Source organism: Bufo bufo, chromosome 4 (genome assembly GCF_905171765.1).
Source record: "Bufo bufo chromosome 4, aBufBuf1.1, whole genome shotgun sequence".
Lineage (NCBI taxonomy): Eukaryota > Metazoa > Chordata > Amphibia > Anura > Bufonidae > Bufo > Bufo bufo.
This window is the reverse complement of record NC_053392.1, coordinates 256,823,708-256,848,183: the sequence shown is the minus strand read 5'-3', so window position 1 is coordinate 256,848,183 and position 24,476 is coordinate 256,823,708. Positions and strand designations below refer to the sequence as shown.

The 24,476-nt window shown below is 44.0% G+C and overlaps 1 protein-coding gene across 4 annotated transcripts in view; it reads right to left on the bottom strand.

Annotated features, from left to right (window-relative positions):
* The window catches only part of ARHGEF10 (Rho guanine nucleotide exchange factor 10), a 197,701-nt gene that overhangs the window by 14,805 nt on the left and 158,420 nt on the right, over positions 1-24,476 (bottom strand). For all 4 annotated transcript variants that reach the window (XM_040428536.1, XM_040428538.1, XM_040428539.1 and 1 more), the window contains 3 exons: positions 20,729-20,871; positions 19,254-19,428; positions 4,069-4,191 (listed from right to left, as the gene is read on the bottom strand). In XM_040428536.1, coding sequence (XP_040284470.1) covers positions 4,069-4,191; positions 19,254-19,428; positions 20,729-20,871 — 441 coding nt within the window. The remainder of the gene's footprint in view (positions 1-4,068; positions 4,192-19,253; positions 19,429-20,728; positions 20,872-24,476) is intronic.

The window sequence follows — 24,476 nt, the reverse complement described above, 5'->3', positions numbered from 1 at the left end:
GTGCTGCTTCCTCATTTTCCTAAAGTATATATATTATATATATATATATTATATATATATATATATATATATATATACATACACACACACACACACACACTGCTCAAAAAAATAAAGGGAACACTTAAACAACACAATGTAACTCCAAGTCAATCACACTTCTGTGAAATCAAACTGTCCACTTAGAAAGCAACACTGAGTGACAATCAATTTCACATGCTGTTGTGCAAATGGGATAGACAACAGGTGGAGATTATAGGCAATTAGCAAGACACCCCCAATAAAGGAGTGGTTCTGCAGGTGGTGAACACAGACCACTTCTCAGTTCCTATGCTTCCTGGCTGATGTTTTGGTCACTTTTGAATGCTGGCGGTGCTTTCACTCTAGTGGTAGCATGAGACGGAGTCTACAACCCACAAAAGTGGCTCAGGTAGTGCAGCTTATCCAGGATGGCACATCAATGCGAGCTGTGGCAAGAAGGTTTGCTGTGTCTGTCAGCGTAGTGTCCAGAGCATGGAGGCGCTACCAGGAGACAGGCCAGTACATCAGGAGACGTGGAGGAGGCCGTAGGAGGGCAACAACCCAGCAGCAGGACCGCTACCTCCGCCTTTGTGCAAGGAGGAACAGGAGGAGCACTGCCAGAGCCCTGCAAAATGACCTCCAGCAGGCCACAAATGTGCATGTGTCTGCTCAAACGGTCAGAAACAGACTCCATGAGGGCCCGACGTCCACAGGTGGGGGTTGTGCTTACAGCCCAACACCGTGCAGGACGTTTGGCATTTGCCAGAGAACACCAAGATTGGCAAATTCGCCACTGGCGCCCTGTGCTCTTCACAGATGAAAGAAGGTTCACACTGAGCACATGTGATAGACGTGACAGAGTCTGGAGACGCCGTGGAGAACGTTCTGCTGCCTGCAACATCCTCCAGCATGACCGGTTTGGCATTGGGTCAGTAATGGTGTGGGGTGGCATTTCTTTGGAGGGCCGCACAGCCCTCCATGTGCTCGCCAGAGGTAGCCTGACTGCTGATGAGATCCTCAGACCCCTTGTGAGACCAAATGCTGGTGCGGTTGGCCCTGGGTTCCTCCTAATGCAAGACGATGCTAGACCTCATGTGGCTGGAGTGTGTCAGCAGTTCCTGCAAGACGAAGGCATTGATGCTATGGACTGGCCCGCCCGTTCCCCAGACCTGAATCCAATTGAGCACATCTGGGACATCATGTCTCGCTCTATCCACCAACGTCACGTTGCACCACAGACTGTCCAGGAGTTGGCAGATGCTTTAGTCCAGGTCTGGGAGGAGATCCCTCAGGATCTCTCTATCTATCTTATATATACCAATATGCATACCGATTTGGTTTCCTATATCTGGAATCATTGTTCAAAGTGATGAAAGATCTGTTGGATATAAAAAATAAAAAAACACCTTTCCCTTTGTTCCTTAAAATGGTTAGCAGTGTTGATGCCATTATAAGCAGAGTTTAGAAAAACAAGATAAAAAGAACACATTTATCAAGAAAAAAAAAAAGGCAATGTGACCGGCCTAAAAAACTAAACAAAAGAAAACAACGACTGTGTCAAATAAGCAAGATCGTCAGGTTTCCGAAGTTCTGAGTTGCAAGACAAATAAAGAAGTTGGTGAGAGATTCCATTAGTTTGGCAGCGTTATCTGCTCTGAACTCGCAGGATAAACACTGAGCTAATATTTTACAGCTTCACCCACATCACAGATCACTGGGTGTTACACATGTGTGAAGAAGTCAGCCAGCAATCTATGAAGCAGGATGTAGCTAACACTGCAAACATGCACCAGGTGAAAGGTCAACTTCATGACCATTTCCAGTGCATGCTTCTTCCTCTGGTTCAGATTATCCCATGGATGGAGATTAAGTCCCATGTAGTGCTACGTACTCCTACAATGTCACAGTGCAGTTTGTGCACAATCCACACATAGGACGCTACTGGCCAGAGCATTTCCATATCAAACTATGTTCCATCATACCCTTCCTCAGGTTGTCCTTGTGCTCAAGTGACTAACCTCATTGGTAATTCACCTACGTGTGCTGATAGATGTCGCGCATGCGGTTTTTGCAACAACATATCTGACTTAGGGCTCGTGCACACGAACGACCGTATGCCCTCAGAGACATACGGTCCGTGAGCGGACCATATGTCCCGGAGCGGCATACATCGTGCGCACAGCATCATAGGTTACTATGATACTATACGCTCCCGTGCGCACAATGTATGCTGCTCCGGGAGATATGGCCCGCTCATGGACCGTATGTCTCGGAGGGCATAGGGTCGTGTGCATGAGCCCTTACACTAAGTACAAACTAGAGTTACATTAATGTAATTTAAGTCTGCTGTGTGTTTTTCCTTGCAAGAAAGCATACTATCATAAGGGTGCAGTTCTTACATGCATTCAGGATGCAGTTTTTTTTATTGTACTAGCTGAAATTACTTAAATCATTTCCACTATGCAGAACACCAGGGTTTAATGAGGCTGCTAAACTGGTTAAATTGAAAACTGCATCCTGAATGCATGTCAGAACTGCACTGTGTGCCAGCACCCTAAAGGCTGCATTACACCTGGCGATTTTTCGGCAGATGATCGCTAACGAGCATTCGTATGAACGCACATTAGCGATCATCTTGCAGTGTAATACTGCTGCCATCTGCACGATGAACGAGCAAAGGCTCATATATTGGGCAATTCAGATTTTTCAGCACGCTTAAAAATAATCTTTTGCCGACAGCAGATTGTATTGTCTAATTTTGATCTGCTGCCGGCAAACCACTAGACAGTATAGGGACGAACAATGGCATGGCAATCGCTCCTCCCCATGCTGCAGAGGAAATCACTGCATGTAATAGCAGCGGTCTCCTCCACTAGATAACAGGCAATTGCTGGGAGGGAACGCTTCCCGCCGGATAATCACTTGCTCAAATCGGCCTGTGTAATACAGGCTTAAGGATAGGCCATCAATATCAGATCAGCAGGGGTCCGACGCCCTGCCAATTACTTGTTCGAGAGTAATGGTTCCTTTATACTGACAGATTAAGCAGACGATGCTCATTGTGAAAATGGAAGAGACTGTTCAAAAGGCTGTAGACTGATGAACAATGGGGGTAGGGTTATCTATTGTACTATCATTTATTTCTAGTTTTAGTGTTCCTTTACAGGGGTTTGCCAGGACTTTTATATTAATGGCTTATCCTAAGGATAGGCCATCAATATCAGATGGGTCTATGTTCTGTGTTTTTGACCCGCACCTAGTTTTGGCTCACAATAACTGATTGAAATCTCTGACTAAATCACTGAAGTGTAAACTTGGCCTTAAAGTCCATAAAGCTGTTGGCTCTATATACCGTATTTTTGGCTTTCTAAAACGCACCTCCCCCCCCCCCCCCCCCCCAAAAGTAGGGGGGAAATGGCAGTGCATCTTATAAAAAGAGAATACTAGTGAGCGATTCCATTATGGAAGTGCTCACTAGTATGCATTAGGTGCCAGGAGCAGGGAAGAAGCACTGCAATCGCTTCCGATACTCACCCTCTCTGGTCTTCTTGCTAGGGCTCTGCGCACACTATGACCTGACGCTGCACGAAGTCAGGTGACAGTGCAGCGTGGGCCGGAGGGATTTCTAATGAGACCGCCGGACCTGGAGCGGAGCCACGGCGCAGGAGAGGCAAGAGAAGTTTTTTTTATTTTAGTCTGATGGGGGTCTGAAAGAAAAGGGCTGTTTTGAGGTCTGTTGGGGGTCTGACATGGAGGGCTGATATGGGGGTCTGATGTGATCTCCTGATATTTATGGGGGTCTTATTTGAGGATGTGATATGAGGTAAATTTTCTTAATTTTACTACTCTAAAATCTGGGATGCGTCTTATCATCAGAGGCGTCTTATAAAGCGAAAAATAAGGTACGTGTTTTACCCTTTGATACAGTGTTGCTTGTTCTGGCTATGCACACCACCTTTGTATAAATAAATGACAACAGAACACTTGGGCTTTATATTCTTGTGTATGACAGCTAATACTGTTCAGTTTTTCTCAGACCGTACTTACCGGTCACTTTTGGAATTCCTTGTAGACGAGGGACTGGAAATGCTACAATGACACCAAGATTTGTTCCAACCATTAGCAATCCATAGCAAACCAGTAAGCTAGTCACAGAAACACGCTGCTGTCCTGAAATGCAGAAACAAAAATTACAGTCAGAGGAACATCTTAAAAGAAAAAACAAATTACCACCACATAAGACTATGTTTTCATATAATAGAAAGATTAGCTTTGTAGCAAATTAAAATGCTTAAAGGGAACCTGTCACCAGGATTTTGTGTATAGAGCTGAGGACATGGTTTGCTAGATGGCCGCTAGCACATCCGCAATATCCAGTCCCCATAGCTCTGTGTGCTTTTATTGTGTATGCAAATTAACCTGAGATATGCAAATTAACCTGAGATGAGTCCTGCCCCTGACTCATCTCAGGTTAATTTGCATATGCATCAAATCATTTTTTTTTTTTTTGCATAATAAAAGCACACAGAGCTATGGGGACTGGGTATTGCGGATGTGCTAGTGGCCATCTAGCAACCCATGTCCTCAGCTCTATACCCAAAATCCCAGTGACAGGTTCCCTTTAAAAAAAAATGTTTTACAGGTTTTGGGACAAACATCTTCCAAAGTCTGCTACGGATATCATTAGTAAAGCACAATGACCTTCTCTAGTAAGATGGCAGTAGAGGACAGTTCTCACATATCAATAAAATGACACTGCCCTGGTGTTTGACCATCATGACCACATATCATTACATAAAAGTTATTGGCATACATATAAATTTTAAGCTCAAGACTGGACAGTCGCTTTAAAGAGGTTGTCCGGTTCAAAAATCAAAGTTCTTTTTATGTGCTCCTAACTCTGTGCTTTCTCTTTCTCTGTCTGGGCATCAGACTATCCTGGCAGATCTGTTTACTATCTTAGTTTCCTGTTTTGTTGACTATGTAACTTTATTGATAAAGCCTGTCTGCACAGTCTATTTCTCACACAGTGTCTAAATCAGATCAATGACAGTCCACAGGTTCTTCCCTCACCATTTCCAGATTGCAATAAAACAGCGTGAATCAGCAAGCACATCTGCCTGCTGGAGTGTGTATATAAAGCCCTGTGCACACAACCATATACGTTTTGTGTGAGCCCCATCACTCATACTGAGCCCCCATAACAGTGACCTCCACAGCGTCCCCCCATAACAGTGACCTCCACAGCGTCCCCCCCCCCCCCCCCCAACAGTGACCTCCACAGCGTCCCCCCCCAACAGTGACCTCCAGCGTCCCCCCCCCCAACAGTGACCTCCACAGCGTTCCCCCCCCAACAGTGACCTCCACAGCGTCCGTCCCCCCCAACAGTGACCTCCACAGCGTCCCCCCCCCCCCAACAGTGACCTCCACAGCGTCGTCGTCCCCCAACAGTGACCTCCACAGCGTCCCCCCCCAACAGTGACCTCCACAGCGTCCCGTCCCCAACAGTGACCTCCACAGCGTCCCGTCCCCAACAGTGACCTCCACAGCGTCCCGTCCCCAACAGTGACCTCCACAGCGTCCCGTCCCCCCAACAGTGGCCTCCACAGCGTCCCCCCCCCCCCCAACAGTGGCCTCCACAGCGTTCTCAAATGCCATCCAAAGAAAAACCGACAGGAGCAGTCACGTGACTGTGAAGAGGATCATGGAAACGCTGATGCTGCTGAGGGTAGTATGGCTAGCTTCATCTTCTCTCCACAGGTTAGATTTGGCCCTCATTTTTTAGGTAGGACCGGAGAACCCCTTTAAAGAAATGATAAACAAACAATGCACAATAAAAAAATAAAAATATCCCTGTAAGTTCTCTCTTCTTCTCCTCCTTTTTTGATACAATGTTGTACAATTAAAACTGAGCAATATATAAAGAAATCTTCTGTCCTCTTCCTCGCTGTCCTGTGTCTGGCTGAAGGACAACTGGCTGCAACAGGAGCCTCCGCCTCTGCTCTGTCTACAGTAAGGCAAAAAGACTGCTAATACCACCCTCTTGGTGAATCCTCAGTTGGATTCCATCTGAAAATGGAAGAGATCAGCAGGAGACTGTAGAGTGACGAACAATGGGGGTAGGGTTATCTATTGTACCATCATTTATTTCTAGGTTTAGTCTTCCTTTACGTGAGCTTGCCGGGAATTTTATATTGATGGCCTATCCTAAGGAAAGGAGATCAATATCAGATCAGCAGGGGTCCAACACCCTGACAATCACTTCTCGAGAGTAAAGGTCCTTTTACACTGACAGCTTATGCAGACCATTGTTGGGAAGGAAGCATTCTGTGTTCATTGGGTGATCAGCGGTGCCTTTACACGGCAAAATAATCGCTAAAAACCATTCCTATGAATACTCGATTATCTGACCGATGCTTGTGCAGTGTAAAAGGGACCTTAAGTCCAGCTCTGGAACTACTCAGCTCATTGTATTATGTTACTGCAGCGCCACTCCAATTCACCTTAATGGATGAGGATGTGTAGTTCCAGTGCCGGAGCTACTCGGTAACAGCGGATTGTCACAGTTGCAGGGTGTTGGACCCCCACCATCCAGATATTAAATGGGAAAAACCTCATTTAAAAGCAGAATTAGGTTGAAATAAAATGTACTGAGATTTTGGGGTCTTGAATTCAACACTTATTTTTTTAAATTAAATATATAAACCTAACTCCTGGTTCTGCAATCTAAAGCAACCCACTAATACATACTGTTGTAAGTGGTTAACACAAAACCATGGCAGGTATTCTGACTCACACTGTAGCAGCCACAAAGACGCGAACAGATTGTTGATATGAAGAAAACTCCTACACTAGAACATTAGTGAACGATGCCACAGAAGAATTTGTTTAATACCCAGTATTCGAGTAAAGAGAAACTGCCAGGAAATGAACAATGTCAATCATCTCCACAAACGGTGTATTTATAGGTTCTAGAGGTTTGAGTGCTGGTAAAGGAGACTGGGCATCTTGGAGCATCATTTATGCATGATAAAGCTTCACCACATTCCATACCTCTGCACTGGTCCTTGTCCCTAGTGAAGCCCAACATCTGAAACTTGCACACTGATAAGTATGTTTTTTTCAGATTATGGACGTATGATGGCCACAGTGGGTCCAATGATCATGGAGAAGGGTCCATTATTTATACAGTGCAGTGCTATGTAATTTGTTGTCCATTTTGGAAAGAAAAGAAAATCATCATCATCATGAATGTCTTGCATTAGCAGTAGCTCTGAAAGAGGAGAACGGGAGCGGCTGAACACCTGCGTACTTGCTTGTACTGTCCATGAGTCATTCTTCTAGCCCTGCCTTGTATGAAATAGAACTGGACAGATCTGCATCATCACTTGGTCAACGTTCAAGCATTGTCTGGGGGCACCTGGAGTATTTTCCTTTTGTGATCCAAGTGCTAGTGATTAACCTTGGACCTTAATTATAACTACACATGTGGAAAAGGTTTGACATGACTTGCTTTACAGGAAGCGTATAAATATCAGTTTGTAGCCCTCTCCTAGAGACTGTTGAAATGGATCTCTACTGCCAGCATTTTATGAAGGTTTCATGGACACACATGTGCATTACATACCAAAATAGGGTACCGAAGTAGTGATTTTGACGTTTTTCCAATTGCTCCAGTGCAACAGTAGGTTGACAAGATGAGTGGGTGACTGAAGAGAATAAAGGTGCATTTGCAGAAGATGACAGGAGCAGTAGTTTAAAAAGTCAACCAAAGAGGGTCTGATCATTTTCAATCAGGACAATTACTTGGAAACCTGTGAGCTACAATAATAAACTGGCCAGTGTAAATGCACTTTAAAGGTTGTCCACCGTTTTCCAAGTGAAAGCCTATACTCAGGAGAGCCCGACAAGATGATCAGCGGACGCTGCTGGAATTCAGCACTAGAACTATACAGCTCCATCTGTTCTGCAGTGGATGGAGCTGGTTAGTGCAGCACTGCTCCTTCTGAAATAAATGTGGGATGATGGACTCCTGCTGATCAGATAGCAGAAGAACGGACAACCCTTTTAAAGGGGGCTGTCACATAGGATAAAGGATAAATGTCTGACCCTATGGAGCAGTGGGCATGCATGAACACGACCTCTCCATTCAACTCTATGTGACTGCTGGAGATAGCAGGGTACAAATGCTCAGCTATCTCCGGCAGTCCCATAGACTTGAATAGAGTGCAGTGCAGATGCATGACCATCGCCTTTCAAAAACGGAGGAACACAAGGCCCCTGTTCCCATGATCAGCAGGGGCTTGCGCGGTCAGACCACAACCAATCAGACATGTATTCCCTATCCTGAATTTGTAATATGACAAGGCCTTTAACCCCTTTGTACCCTTCCTACAGGTCGGAGCTTTAATAATGCATAGCCAGTGGGTGACAGCTGTGTTTGGCTACTTTCACACTCGCGTTTGGTGCGGATCCGTCATGGATCTGCACAAACGCATCTGTTCAGATAATACAACTGTTTGCATCCGTTCAGAACGGATCCGTTTGTATTATCTTTAACATAGCCAAAACAGATCCGTCTTGAACACCACTGAAAGTCAATGGGGGACGGATCAGTTTTCTATTGTGCCAGATTGTGTCATAGAAAACTGATCCGTCCCCATTGACTTGCATTGTGTGGATCCGTTTGGATCAGTTTCGTCATACGGACACAAAAACACTATAAGCAGCGTTTTGGTGTCCGCCTCCAGAGCGGAATGGAGACTGATCGGAAGCAAACTGATGCATTCTGAGCGGATCCTTTACCATTCAGAATGCATTAGGGCTAAACTGATCCATTTTGGACCGATTGTGAGAGCCCTGAACGGATCTCACAAACGGAAAGTCAAAACGCCAGTGTGAAAGTAGCCTTGAACAGAAGACCGTGGTCCACAGTTTCCATGATCAGAGATCACTGCGATCACGAGTATCTAATCTCTCAGATGCCATGGTCAATTGCAAAAATGTTTGGTATCACTGCATCCAAAAATGCAAAAATTAATACAGTTATTTATCCTGAATGTGAATGCAGTAATGGGATAAAAAAATCTAATTGGCCAAATCAACGTTTTTTGGTCACTTCACCTCCCAAGAAAATTGAATAAAAAGTGATCAAAAAATTCACATATCCCAAAATGGTATGAATAAAAAATACAGCTCGTCTTGCAGTAAAAAAAAAAAGAAGAGCCCTCACAAAGCTCAGTAGATGAAAAAAATAAATTTTTATGGATGTCAGAATATGGCAATGTTTTTTTTTAAGTATTAAAACATAACAAGAACTTGTCCTGAAGAAAAAAACCTTCATACGGCAATGTGAATGGAAAAGTAAATAAAAACATATGGCTCTTAAAATGCCAGAAGAAAAAAAGATGAAAAAAATTAAACATTTTTACAGCACCATGGGGTTAACAAATGACTGCATGTGCAGTGCTCCGCTTGTTTGATGTGTTATGTTGTGCCGGGCTTGTCGGATATGTGCGCAGGACTCAAGTGCACACTAGATCATAAGGTTTAGTAAATATGCCACATGAAGGGCGTCTCTGAACACCTACTTCGTGGCGCATATAATGGCACAAGAGCTTTCATACATATAGCATTTCACCCAAATGTCATATATTCAATGCATGTACTTTCTTCCTAGGCCAGGGACATTACATCCTTTGGTCACATGTCCTAGGTGCATCTCACTCCCATTCAAATGAATGGGGCTGAGCTGCAATACCAAGCACAGCCACTATCAAATGGACGGCGCTGTGTTTGGTAAGCTGAGAGGAGGCAGAGGCACTCACTGCAAGGGCTCATTCAGACGGCTGTATGTGTTTTGTGGTCCGCAAAATGCGGATCTGCAAAAAAAACGGATGCCGGCCCGTGTGCGTTCTGCAATTTGCGGACCGCACATGGCTGCCACTCTCATAGAGAATTGCCTATTCTTGTCCGCAATTGCGGACAAGAATAGGATATGCTCTATATTTTTTTTGTGGGTCCGCAGAACGGAACAACAGATGCGGACAGTACACTGTGTGTTGTCCGCATCCTTTGCGGTCCCATTGAAATGAATGTATCTGCACCCGTTCCGCAAAAATGCAGAACGGGTGCGGAACAAAACATACGGCCATCTGAATGAGCCCTAATACTGCGGTCTCTTCAAACAGTTGATTGGCGGGGTACTGGAAGTCTGACCCCCACAGATTACATACTGCTGAGAGGTAATCAGTATTAAACACCTAGACAACCCTTTTAAGTGTGGATAGCCTACATCAGATTCACATGTCATTTATAAAGAATACATGGACAGCAGTGTGCTACTGGGACACAAATCCAAGCAGATCCAGCCTCATATGAAACAAGAGATTTTATATTTTTTACAATGGACCTTATTTTAGACCAAATTTTGGTCATGTACTGTAAATGCATGGAACATGGGGAAAGTGGTATCATCCTCCCTAGCAGCCAATAGTCTGTACCTGCAGGCTTTTTGTAGAAAGTACTGAAACTTCCTCAATCCCCACAAAAAAACAAAACAAAAATAAACACTGTCTAGTGTAAAACACTAAATGGAAGAAGAGGTGGAGGGTGTGCAGCTGCAGTCTCTCTCCCACAGTTTGTCTTCGACACTGCATGCTGTGAAAGGGGAGCCGAAACAGTAGGGGAGACATCTGCTTGGTTCAAATACACAAAACTCAACCTTACAGCCTACACCCTCGGCAAGCATGGAGAGAGAGAGAAAATAAAAAGTGCAATAACAGATGATGAAAGGAAAAAAACCTAAGCTATTCAGGTACGCTGAACTTAAAGGGGTTTTCCAGCTTTTACTAAGTGATGGCCAACAGTATCTGATGGGTGGGGATCTGACACCCCACGCCCCTGTTGATCAGTTGTCCACAACATATTTGACAGTGCTTGGTAGTTCCAGCACTGACTTCCTGCAACGGAGCTACATGGCGGGAGTGCGGGGTGTTAGGCCACCGCTGATCAGCTAGTGATGGCCTATCTTGAGTCTAGGCCATCACGTAGTATAGGCTGGACAACCCCTTTAAATCATAAACGCTATGTGAACATAGTCCCACACGTAACATTTGTGGTTGCACTTCATCTAAAATACATCTATGAGGGGCTGCGATTTTCTTTTACTAACCACAGGCCTGTTCTGTGGTCTTTATACTACCTGTGCGTCACAGTGTGTTACTATCTTATGGAGACCCATGAAAATATGGTCCATCCCTGTAGATTAGGGACTGCTGCTGAACACATTGTTTGCCATATGTTATACTTTGCCGTAACCCCGCCATGCCTCCGGTCCTTACAGAGGAATATATCATGCAGTGGTGTATTTATTTTTCTTGCTCCTAGTTCGTAACCCATGAATATTTTTCTTATTATTTGATCTTCAAAGTGGACTCATCGTGAGGAACATTTAGTGACACATATGGCATTGAGCGATAACCCTTCATCCAGGCCTAAGTATGCAGCATTGCTTATCATGTCATTCTATGTGTGGAAAACATATTAGAGGGATATTTCCTACTTCCTCCAAATTTCCACTGCGGTTTGTTAATGTTCCTGCTGTACAGAATTTAGCAACAAGGTTTATTCCATTGAAACGACAAATGGAATATTTTTTAACGAGATAAAAAACAAGACGCTTAATCTTCACTGCATAAACATTACCTGTCAAAAGTGCAAACACACTCAGGCTTCGATGTTGAAAGACAGTTTAGAAGACTGCCTGACAATATTTTACGGAAATATGTCCTAGTTTTCCTTTATTACGATAATGAGGCGTTTATATGTTGTGGGTTAATCAGAAATCTTCCATCTGGGGCACAGAATCCGCCTTAACCCCAATGCATAATGTGTGGAGAGATCAGTGTTCTCAGTATTCTCTTAAAGGGATTTTGTAAGCTGGTTTATGTTGCCCTATCTTATCCCAGCATAAACTGGTAACAGAGACCCTGATTCAAACACAGGGGCACTAACTTGCTTCTGTACAATCGTGCCCTAAAATCCCTGGTGAGAAGCTCGAGCGGGATATACGCAATGGAGTCTAAATACTCAAGAGCTGTGGCTCTCCTCCTCCAACGGATTAAAAACACTGCCCCCAAAAAAGGAACTGATTTTAAATTAGGGTTGCTGTCACCAGTTTGCGCTGACCTCATGGTGTACAAAGAAGTCAAGGGGTTATGTTCAGAAGTGCTTCTGATGATGGAAAAATCTTTCCACGGTAACAGGGATTATGAACCTCAAATAATCTTGCTGAAGGACCACAGATCTTGGGACAAGGGGTGTGCTGACACCTAAGGTGTAACTTTTGGACAACAAAAATGGAATAAGATGAAAAAATAAATACTCTATCTTTATAATTTTATAATGTGTAGCAGCTAGAGATTGGGGTCTGGTCGTGTTTGAAAGCTGAAAATTCAGCTGATGTCACCCTCAACCTGATTTCTAAAGACTATGTGGGACATTTATTAAGACCGGCTTTTTCCACACTGGCCTTAAGTTCCTCTGTGCTGCCAGAGGAAGCGCCAAAGTTATGCAGAGGCGCAGGCCACTACATAAGTTTGGTACTTCTTTAGGCAGGCTGTGTGACAGATTTAAAGGGACACTGTCACCTGAATTTCTCTTACTAAGCTATTAACATCACCACATCAGTCTCCACAATTTACATTACAATATGCTAGTATTACTGCCCTGTGTCTTGTAATTTGTCTATAAAATCGCTTTTATTAATATGCTAATTACCTCAATAAGGAGCCCAAGGGGCAGTCCCTCCGGCTGTTGGAGCCCAGCCGCGCCCATTACTTCGAAGCCCAGCACCGCCCCACTGCTAATTTATTCACTCCTCTTCGCCGACGTAATGTTTGTGCAGTGCCCGTAATACCGCGCATGCGCCCTGGATACACGTCATCGCCCGCGTGGTGTCCTGGCATCGGCATACACTTGGCTTGAAGGGGGAAAAGTCACAGATTTTGATGCAAAAATGGCATGTAACTAAACCTGTGACTTTAATAAGCCACTATTGTGGTGTATATTACTTAATAAATGTCCCCCTATATGTCCTAATACAAAGAAGTTAATTCTGTTCTTGTTTTAAAGCTTGGATTGTCAACTTTAAAACAAGACCAATTTAACATCTCTAGCTGATACACAGCTGTAACATATGTTAATTTAGACCATCGGTACAGGGAGGAGGAGACATTTGGTTTTCTCAATGGATGTCTTCTTCTCCCTGGCTGTAGCGCGGTCCAATTGCAGCGGAGGGCGTCACAGCCAGGGAGAAGGTTAGCTGTTTTTTTCTCCCTTGGCCCGCGCTACATCCAGGAAGAAGGAGTCGCGGGCCAATCGCAGTGGAGAGTGTCACAGCCAGGGAGAAAAAAGCAGCTAACCTTCTCCCTGTCTGTGACGCCCTCTGCTGCAATTGGACCGTGCTACAGCCAGGGACAAGAAGACATCCATTGAGAAAACCAAACGTCTCTTCCTCCCTGTACCGATGGTCTAAATTAACATATCAGCAGCCAAAAACAGCCGGGGACACAGCGCTGGAACAGAGGGGCGTTTTTGAAAAAAAAAGTGCTGGCATCTGTAGGGGCCGCCCTATCTGGTAAGCATACCAGTTTCTAAAACATAAACCCATGAAAGGTCCTCTTTAACTATCCCCCTCTCCTCCATCATACTTGCTCTCTGTCACATACAGTATAGGGGTCTTTTCCTCTGCGACAAATTAGGCCAAGTGTTCGGTTCACAGTGTCAAAAAAGTCACACCAAAACACTTGTAACCCCCCCTTCCCCACCTTACACACACAAACATCCATAAAGTTTCCATTATCCACTGTACCTCCTTTCCATATCCTAATTCTACCAGACAATACGCAGACTGCTTCTCTAGCAATAAATGTTACACGCTACAGTAATAGCGTGTTACATTTATCAAAAGAGAGGAATCTAATATATTTGCACTTACACGGTTATGTCAGCAGAAAAATAAAAAATGTTCTTGGTCTTGGAATGCAGCAACGCAAAAACAAGTGTTTTTATTGTGCAGGTATTATAATATAATAAAAACTATTTAAAAAAATTGGCATCATCATCATACTGACCCACAGAATAACATGTTACTAAGGCTGAATGCACACGGCCATGTTCTGCGGCATGCCGGCCTGGATTCCTGCTGACAGCAGGAGCGCACGGCGTCATAGCAACCAATGACACTGTGCGCTCCTGCTGTCAGCAGGAATCCAGGCTGGCATACCACGGACCGCTCACGGCCGTGTGCATTCAGCCTAATACCACACAGTAAACGCCATAAAAATAAACCCCACTATTGTTAAAATTGCTGTTTTTTTATTGACCCCTGAAAATAAAATAGCAAAAATGAAACACATTGGTGAAACCTGTCACAAGTTTTTAAAGGGAGTCTGTCACCACATTTGGACATTATAGACCGCTTACATAGCGTTCTGGCATAACTTTAGATGATTACAATTTGTTGCGTTCTTCTGCGGTTCACCTGCGGCAAAGACTGGCTTTTATTCATATGTAAATGAGGGCTCGCAAGAGCCCAAGGGCGGTGTTAACTTGTTTGGACCCCAGGCTGCTCATCCTCTTTTGTTAATATCCCCGCCGCAGCCTCTGCCCGCCTTTCTCTTTCCTTGCGTGCTCCTCCTCTCGCAGAAAAATCCCGTGCTCTGCCTCGCTTGGCCGGGGCATGTGCACTGCGATGCCCACTGTGGGCACGGCATCGTTGTAGCTACTGCACATGCTCCGGCCAACGGCGTGAACCCAGCTGCAAGGAGGTGGATCAGAGTCGCGCAGGAGAAGAGGAGGGCATCGCAGGCACGGAATTTCGCTGGGAGAGGAGGAGGACGCAAGGGAAGAGAAGGGCGGGCAGAGGCTGGGGAGGGGATATTAACAAAAGAGGATGAGCAGCCTGGGCTCCAAAGAAGTTAATGCCGCCGCTAGGCTCTTGAGAACCCTCATTTACATATGAATAAAAGCCAGTTTTTGCCGCAGGTGAACAGCAGAAGAACGCAACAAAGGTACCATTTGATTCATCTAAAGTTATGCCAGAACGCTATGTAAGCGGTCTATAATGTCCAAATGTGGTGACAGACTCCCTTTAAAGGGTAACTGCGTTTTAGAGCTTCTCACAAATTAACTTTAGCTTTTGCTGGGGACAGTGTGAGGATCCACTCCAGCCTCCCCCAGTGCTCTGGTCTGCTTATATTGACTTCTAGCTGCTTCGTATGCTGCTCCTGCATCCAGCAGTTCTCCTCAAGCCTGGGGGCAGTCTGCCAATACTACACTGCTCTAGACTTCCTTTCGCATACTTCTAAGCCAATCACCGGTGAGCTTTACCCTAATCCTTGCACCTATTCTCAGTACACATGGTGTGTAAGAAACTGTTTATCCTCATAGCACACAGATCTAGGACTCAGAATACACATTATGCCAGCACAGAGAGGGGGAAATAATTGAAGGTCAAGGAAGACAGTTTATGGAAAGAGGGAAAATGTATGAGAGGAAAGATCCAGAACACGATGACACATTGATTATAGTATAGACAGGGAAACGACTATGTAAACGGATGCAGATTTAGTCCAGTATGGAATGATGACTAACAAACAAGCTAAAACCAACACATGCAGAGGCACTCAAGCACTTCATAAATTAAATTTTTTATGACTGGAGTAAGGCCTCTTTCACACTTGCGTTGTCCGGATCCGTCGTGTACTCCATTTGCCGGAGGTGGCCGCCAGATCCGTAACACCGCAAGTGAACTGAAAGCATTTGAAGACGGATCCGTCTTCAAAATGCGTTCAGTGTTACTATGGCAGCAATGACGCTATTAAAGTCCTGGTTGCCATAGTAGTAGTGGGGAGCGGGGGAGCAGTATACTTACCGTCCGTGCGGCTCCCGGGGCACTCCAGAATGACGTCAGGGCGCCCCATGCGCATGGATGACGTGATCCATGCGATCACGTCATCCGTGCGCATGGGGCGCCCTGACGTCACTCTGAAGCGCCCCGGGAGCCGCACGGACGGTAAGTATACTGCTCCCCCGCTCCCCACTACACTTTACCATGGCACACAGGACTTTAGCGTCCTGGCAGCCATGGTAACCATTCAAAAAAAGCTAAACGTCGGATCCGGTAATGCGCCGACGTTTAGCTTAAGGCCGGATCCGGATTAATGCCTTTCAATGGGCATTAATTCCGGATCCGGCCTTGCGGCAAGTGTTCAGGATTTTTGGCCGGAGCAAAAAGCGCAGCATGCTGCGGTATTTTCTCCGGCCAAAAAACGAAACAACTCAAGTGTGAAAGAGCCCTAAGAAGGAAATGCTGTTATGTACTGGAGGGAAAATGTGGTTGTCATACGCAGAAAACAACAGACTGAGATGCTGGAGGGGGAAGGGGCCTCTTTACTGAGCTCAACAGTACACTGAGCTCCAGGCCAGGCAGTAAACAAAGACCCACTCACTTCCTTCAGTCCGTCTATGCTGCTAAGGACAGGATTCACCCATCAACAGTGAGCGGAGAGCAAAATTTCTACAAGAGAGACCCCTAGTGGCAGAGATTTCAGAAGTGTTTTGAGGGTGGATAACTAACATTTTTAATCAAAAGTGATTTACAGATTTGTTCAGATTAACCTAAAGTGACCCTTGAAAAGAAGTTGTTTGAAAAGTTAATGCCCATTTAAGGCTAAAATTGGTAATGTCGCTAAGGGGTTAAAATTGAGTCACTCGAGTTGTGCACAAATTATATTAACTTCAGATATAAATTCAAAATCTATAATAAAATGTGACATTTTGGGACGGTTTTTCCCAATTTTAATGTGACTGTTGGGATTAAAGGGGTTATCCATGACTGATGTAAAAAATGTAAATCAGACATCATATAGTACATGACAATCTATCTAAGGCCTCTTGCACATGAACGTTTCTTTTTCATTTACATTCCGTTTTTTGCATTCCATATACTTATACAGAACCATTCATTTCAATGGATCCGCAAAAAAAACGGAAGGTACTCCGTATGCCTTCGGTTTCAGTTTTTCCATTCAAAGATAGAACATGTCCTATTATTGTACTCATAACGGACAAGGATAGTACTGTTCTATCAGGGGCCAGCTGTTCTGTTCCGCAAAAAACTGAAAAAACTGAATGCACACGGACGTCATCCGTATTTTTTTCAGATTCGTTTTTTGCGGACCTCAAAATACTGAAAAAGCCATACGGTCATGTGCAAGAGGCCTAACAAAGCTAGAACCAGCCCTGTACCAGAGATCTCCCCAGTCATTGCCCTGCTAGATTTATCTCTGGGTTGCAGCTCAGGGGGGCAAGTCTTTTCTGCAGCAGCTCAGGGGATGTGTCCTTTCTGCAGCAGTCATATTATAACAGTAGATATTGCAGATGACAGTTGAAGAATGGAACTGGGCATGCGAGTTCTCACATGTTGATGTGATATCAATGATGGTACTGAGGTGGACAGAGAAATAAGGAAATGGAGAAACAGTATTCAGATCCAGCTGCTGGTCTGAAAAAAAGGTAGAATATTTGTCATGGGATAACCCCTTTAAAGGGAGTCTGTCCCCACATTTGGGCATATTAGACTGATCAAATAGCGTTATATATGCCACCCAGAACTTAAAAACGGTACCTTTGTTGTATCTAACGGAGTTTTCTTTTAGCCGAAAATAAACTTTTAAGATTATGTAAATGCGCCCTCTCAAGTGCCCAGGGCGGCGTCTCAATCGCAATGCGATGCCCGCTCATGGCAGGGCATCGCAATACCTACTGCGCATGCGCCCGCTACGAATTTGACCGCGCAGCCGCAGTGGAAAAGGACAGAGGAGGAGAGTAAACGGGCGGGCAGAGGCACACGGAGGGCGGGGTTATGAGCCGTTGAGGAGGTGCTGCCTGGGGCTCGGACGATTGAGACGCCGCCCTGGGCACTTGAGAGGGCGCATTTACAGAATCTTAAAAGTTCATTTTCGGCTAAAAGAAAACTCCGTTAGATACAACAAAGGTACCGTTTTTAAGTTCTGGGTGGCACATATAACGCTATTTGATCAGTCTAATATGCTCAAATGTGGTGACAGACTCCCTTTAAGTACATAGGTGAGGGAACCCCCCTTCCTCCCTATTGTGCGACAGGCTCCCATTATAACCAATCAGAATTTTCCTGTGGAGGGAAACAGAAGAAACGCACAGAAAATAGTCTGCTTTCATTTTGTACAGATCAGCTAGCATACTTTATAGCAGAGGTAGGTGACTGGCGAGGCTTTAACAATACACAGCTTACTACCATGACAAAACCTCCTGTTTTCAGACATGAGAGAAGTAATTATGTTTAAGTCACAGGCTGGACTTGCTCAACATTTGAAAAGCAATTTGCTTTAGCAAAAGCGAGGTTTTCACACATTGATTTTTGCTTTTTTTTTCACAAGGAGCACAGGCATGGACTTCTTTACTGAAGAAGAGGAGGGAAGCACGTATCAGTTAGCCTGATGACAGTATAGGAGAGACGCCCCCAGTAAAAGGGTGTTGTATGAAGTGGAGAAACATCTCAAGACCAACGTTTTAGGCTAATTTCACTCGTGTTTGGTCTGCGTGACAGCGGCATTTCCCCAACCAAACACTGCACCTCTAACCTGAACTCACAGAATTGTGATTTACAATTCTGTGAGATCCTGCCCGACCACAGGATTACTGTACTATACTCACAGCATTACATGAGTACAGTACTTCAGGGTGGGGCAAGAAATCACAGCATCATAAATCATTATTATGCTGAGTTTGGGCCAGAGAAGCACTGTTCGGCCTGGGAAATATGGCAACATGGACTCCTGCAAAATCTAATATGCTGGACTTTCTTATTCACGGTCAGATGCCGTTGTTGATTATACATGTAAAGCTACAGCATTTGTGCCAAACAGATTTTCTCCCTAGCGATAGAAGCTGAGATCACAGATGATAGCAGAAGGCCAGGTGACCAATTTAACGTTTTCACTTAAGGCACTGTCATGCAGAATAAAATACTTCATAGACCAACCATATAAGACTTGTCTGAAATCTCCAGAGTATGGCCACCTTAAAGCATTGTAATCTAATCAGGACCTGTCAGAGAACTACTAGTAGATCCCGAACTACTAATTGCGATCATAAACTATTGACTAAAATGCAATAAATTAACCTACCTGATAACATATTGTGTACTGGAGTAGCTATGCTAATATCTTGAAGGTGTTCGAAGGTCTCTGTATGGAACAGACGCAAAGTTGAGCCAGATGTAAAGGCAATCCAGATGCCGACCCCAGCGACTGCCATGTGTGAAATCACCATGCCTTCTTCTTGGTGAGCCTCAAATTGATGCTGGGGATTCAAGGTGGAATATTTTAAATTAGTAGACCAAGAAACACTTCATAGAGAGATCCTGCCTTCCCAAAGTCTTGTCATTAATGTATTGTCATTACAAATAAATACATGGAAATATTATTGAGCGTTTTAAATTGCCAAATGTTCTCAGATGATGGTCACTTCTACAGACAGAGGTCATCATTTTCAATAAGGTCATAGAGGAAACTCCTTGATACCTGACTGGCAATCCACAACCAGTCAGAAACGCTCGGTTACATGTGTTCCATAGAGGCCTTACTATTATGGGGAACTTACAAGGAGGCTAAATATTTTGTAACATTGAGCGTACCTGGTGTAATCTGCTGAAGTACATGTAGGGAACATAACTCCTGCAGGTGTTCATGCCAGCTCCTACTTGTCAATAATACAAATAGCTGACATTTTTAGGAAGATTTTCTTCCCAATGCATAAGCATGACTGTCAATAGGCTTTACTAATACTGTAATTGTGGGATTAGAACAGAATCCTTCCACTTGGCTCACTTCAGAAGATAACTACACTAATGGAAAACATCTCATCGGCATGCTTAGGTATACCTACAGTTTACAGGCATCACTATGTCCGCACATTAGTATACTTGAAGACTCACAATTATTTAGTTTTATGTGTAATCATTAGTTATTTTAGATTTCGGTGTATTTACTTATTTTTTGGATAATATGGCAGGGGAGAGCCCAAGTTTTTCTTTTAACGGTTTCCAGGCCCTACATTTCTTTTTTAAATCATGGTTTGGAGTTTAAGTAGCAGACTACCAAATGATGGAATACACCGATTTACAATTCAGTTCAATCACCTCTACAACATTAGCTTTTCTTCCATACCTTACAAAATGTTTGTCCACAAGGTCACCATCATTTCATATTGTTCTAATAAAACTCATAAGGGTCCATTCACACGTCAGTAGTGTATTGCGGATCTGCAATACACCCGGCCGGCAACTCCATAGAACGACCTATTCTTGTCTGCAATTGTTCTATTTTTTTTCGGGGGCCGCGCTCCGGAAATGCAGATGCAGACAGCACACTGTGCGCTGTCTGCATCTCTTCCGGCCCCATAGAGAATGAATGGGTCCGGATTCGTTCCGCAACAATGCGGAACGGATCCGGACCCATTCTACGGACGTGTGAATGGACTCTAATGATACGTTTTCTATCTGTTTGGATGACTGGCTATCTTGGTTCCAACCATATGAAATCATCATGTTTAAGAAAAATCTCCAATATGTAGCCGCATTGCTTGAATTAATCATAATTACCTCTATGTTATAACTCTCCTTGCCAATGATGAATATCTGTCCTCCAGAAGCAGCCCAAATAGTTCCCTCCATTACTAACAAACTGCGAACGGGTAGAACACCCAATTTTATCAGCTTTGGAGACTCGGTGTCCCAGGATCCATCTAAATAATAAAACATTGCAGGTTACTTGTATACATAGCGAATGTTAATAGGCTTCCATTGCATGGTATGAGGGAAATCTGGCTCTGCAATACTCTCATCATGGTCCATTCTCATCCCTAATACCAGTCACAATTCTGCTGACGTTTTGTAGGCCTGACCTCACCCCTCTATGCAGCTCCCTGCTGGTACAGAAATTGCGTTACCTTTGTGGTGTATACAGTTATTGTACAGATGAATTTCAGAATGCAATGAGGATCTAACTTGTAAATATAGACCAATGTAGGCTAAAGCCATGCTTTTATATATACCTAGGCAAAAATGTAAAAAAAAACATGCATTTGCTAGAAATTGAAAAATGAAAAAAGGCCTTTCTTCAGTTTTTGCTTTAGAAAGCATTAATAAGCCATCGTTGGCATTGCCTCATGCTCTCGCCACATAAAACCCAACACAAGGGTTTATAATCTTGCCATTCTAGGGAGGGAGACATTTAAACCATCAGATTTAGACGTCTAGTGACTGCAAAGTGCACTGTCATTATCCGCTGGAATAGACTGTGGTTACAATCTGGTGCCATGAGTCTCTGCAATGAACAGCAGAATGGTATAGATTAAAACTCACAGATTTCACAGCCAAGAAATCCCACTCTATCCAAAAGGCACAATTAACAAGCTAAAGTTAGAATTTAAAAGAAGAACAATGAAATTTCCTGTTTCATTCAGTAGGAAGAAAAGCTCTTTACACTGAGGAATTGTAGAAGGAAATGTCCTGGAACTTTCTTATATACATTACTTATCAATTCCTCATGGCTTTTAAGTGATTTTTTTTTATCGTCGCCATCCAAAAGCTATAACTTTTTTATTTTTCCGTCTATGTTGCCTTAGGAGGTCTTGTTTTTTCATGGGATAAGTTATAGTTTTTAAATGGTGCCATTTTGGGATACACATAACTTACGGATTAACTTTTAACAACTCTTTCTAGGGGGGGGGGAATAGCAATACTGCCAGTGAGTTTTCACATTATAAATTTTGCAGCATTCATTTTTTGGCATAAATAACATGATCACTTTATTCTCTGGGTCAGTATGAATTCAGAGATACCAAATACATATTTTGCTCAGTAAAAACCTATGTTTACAAAGGATAGAATGTTTTTGTATCGCCACACCCTATATTCCAGCACTTCATAAGCACTTGTCACCTTATTGGGTTTGCACTTTGTCTCATACATGGATTGCACCTTATGTTGTGGGAAGAGGGAGCTGTATGCATATTTAAATAAACCTCTCATGAATTGGTGTTTTTAATGGTTTTAAATTGTTTTTGTGATCATGTTATTAGATATTAATAAAATCATGTGATAAAAATTTTTAAGTTTTTGGGCGTTCGCCATTTTTTTCGCTTTCATGTGTTTTTTTTGCCTGGGTGTACGAGTTTGTGCACATGGGCAGTACCCTTCCTTTTCTGAGTATGTTTTGTGGTGCTCCCTTCTTGTGATATATTATACTGCCTTAAACTGATGATATTTGCCTATTATTGGAAAAATACGACTACTGCCATATAGGAGTTGTCATTACTAATCTAATGGGCATCTAAGGACAAGTCAGAAGGTAAAATTATAAGTATGGCTTCTGTGAGCAATGCATTAAGCTACTTTCATACTAGCGTTAAAGTTTTCCGGTATTGAGTTCCGTCATAGGGGCTCAATACTGGCAAAAAAAAATGCTTCAGTTTTGTACCCATTCATTGTCAATGCGGACAAAACTGAACTGAACAGAACGGAATGCTCCATAACGCATTCTGTTCCGTTTAGTTGCATTCCCAGACCGGAGAGCAAACCGCAACATGTTGTATTTTGCTTTCAGTCCTGGGAAAAATGGATCCGTCATGACCCCCAATGCAATTTAAAGGGAAAGATTTCTGCCACAATAGAAAACGGATCTGTCCTCTATTGGCTTTCAAGGGAGTTCAAAACGGATCTGTTTTGGCAATGTTAAAGATAATACAATCGGATCCGTTCATAACTGATGCAGACGGTTGTATTATCAGAAACTGAAGAGTTTTTGCTGGACCCTGCCGCATCCAGCAGAAACACTAGTGTGAAAGTAGCCTTACAAAAGTATTTCTCTTTGCACTGGAATTGTGAGACTGCCTCAGGGCTCCAGATGGCGACCAGAATGTTTGCAAATGTGACCTAGAATTGCTAAATGGCGACAAGACTTTGTGTTGCGCCTAGACCCGCCGCTTTCACAAACTGACATGACACGCGCTGCTCTCAGCGCGGCCATGTTCTCAACACCACAGGGGAGAAGGAGGCAGTCCCTCCCCCCTGTACTGCTGCTGCCACCAATGGGCTGATAGGGAGGAGGAGGGGAGGGGCTATGGCCACTGCGCCACCAATGAATATCGTTTATGCTTAATACAAACGCAGGCTGCAGGTGCCGGACATATACCATACCCGGCACCTGAGGGGTTAATAGCGGCGGATCGCAGCGCGCAGTCATAGAGGCTGCACCGCACCCCCCCAACCCCAGTATTATGAATCAGAATCATTGGTGGGGCAGTGCGCACCCCCCAACCCCCCCAAGTATTATAATCATTGGTGGCAGTGGTAGTTCTGATCAGAGCCCCAGCAGTGTAAGCCTGGGGCTCCGATTGGTTACCATGGCAGCCAGGATGCTATTGAAGCCCTGGCTGCCATAGGCTGCGTTCACACGGGCGAGTATTCCGCGCGGGTGCAATGCGGTAGGTGAACGTATTGCACCCGCACTGAATCCTGACCCATTCATTTCTATGGGGCTGTTCAGATGAGCGGTGATTTTCACGCATCACTTGTGCGTTGCGTGAAAATCGCAGCATGCTCTATATTCTGCGTTTTTCACGCAACGCAGGCCCCATAGAAGTGAATGGGGTTGCGTGAAAATCGCAAGCATCCGCAAGCAAGTGCGGATGCGGTGCGATTTTCACGCATGGTTGCTAGGTGACAGTCTATTCACTATATTATTTTCCCTTATAACATGGTTATAAGGGAAAATAATAGCATTCTGAAAACAGAATGCTTAGTAGGTGATCAATTGAGGGTTAAAAAAAAATTAACTCACCTTCTCCTCTTGTTCGCGTAGTTCTCCCGGTCTTTAGTTCTTTAAAAGATGAACTATGGGCTAAAGGACCTTTGGTGACGTCAGATCACATGCTCCAATCAGTTCATCTTTTAAAGAACTAAAGACCGGGAGAACTACGCGAACAAGAGGAGAAGGTGAGTTAATTTTTTTCAATTTTTTTTTAACCCTCAATTGATCACCTACTAAGCATTCTGTTTTCAGAATGCTATTATTTTCCCTTATAACCATGTTATAAGGGAAAATAATAACATCTACACAACACTGAACCCAAACCTGAACTTCTGTGAAGAAGTTCGGGTCTGGGTACCACAGTCGGTTTTTTATCACACGCGTGCAAAACACATTGCACCCGCGCGATAAAAACTGAACATCGGAACGCAATCGCAGTCAAAACTGACTGCAATTGCATTCCTACTCGCGCGGGTTTGCCGCAACACACCGGGACGCATCCGGAACTAATCCGGACACGCTCGTGTGAACCCAGCC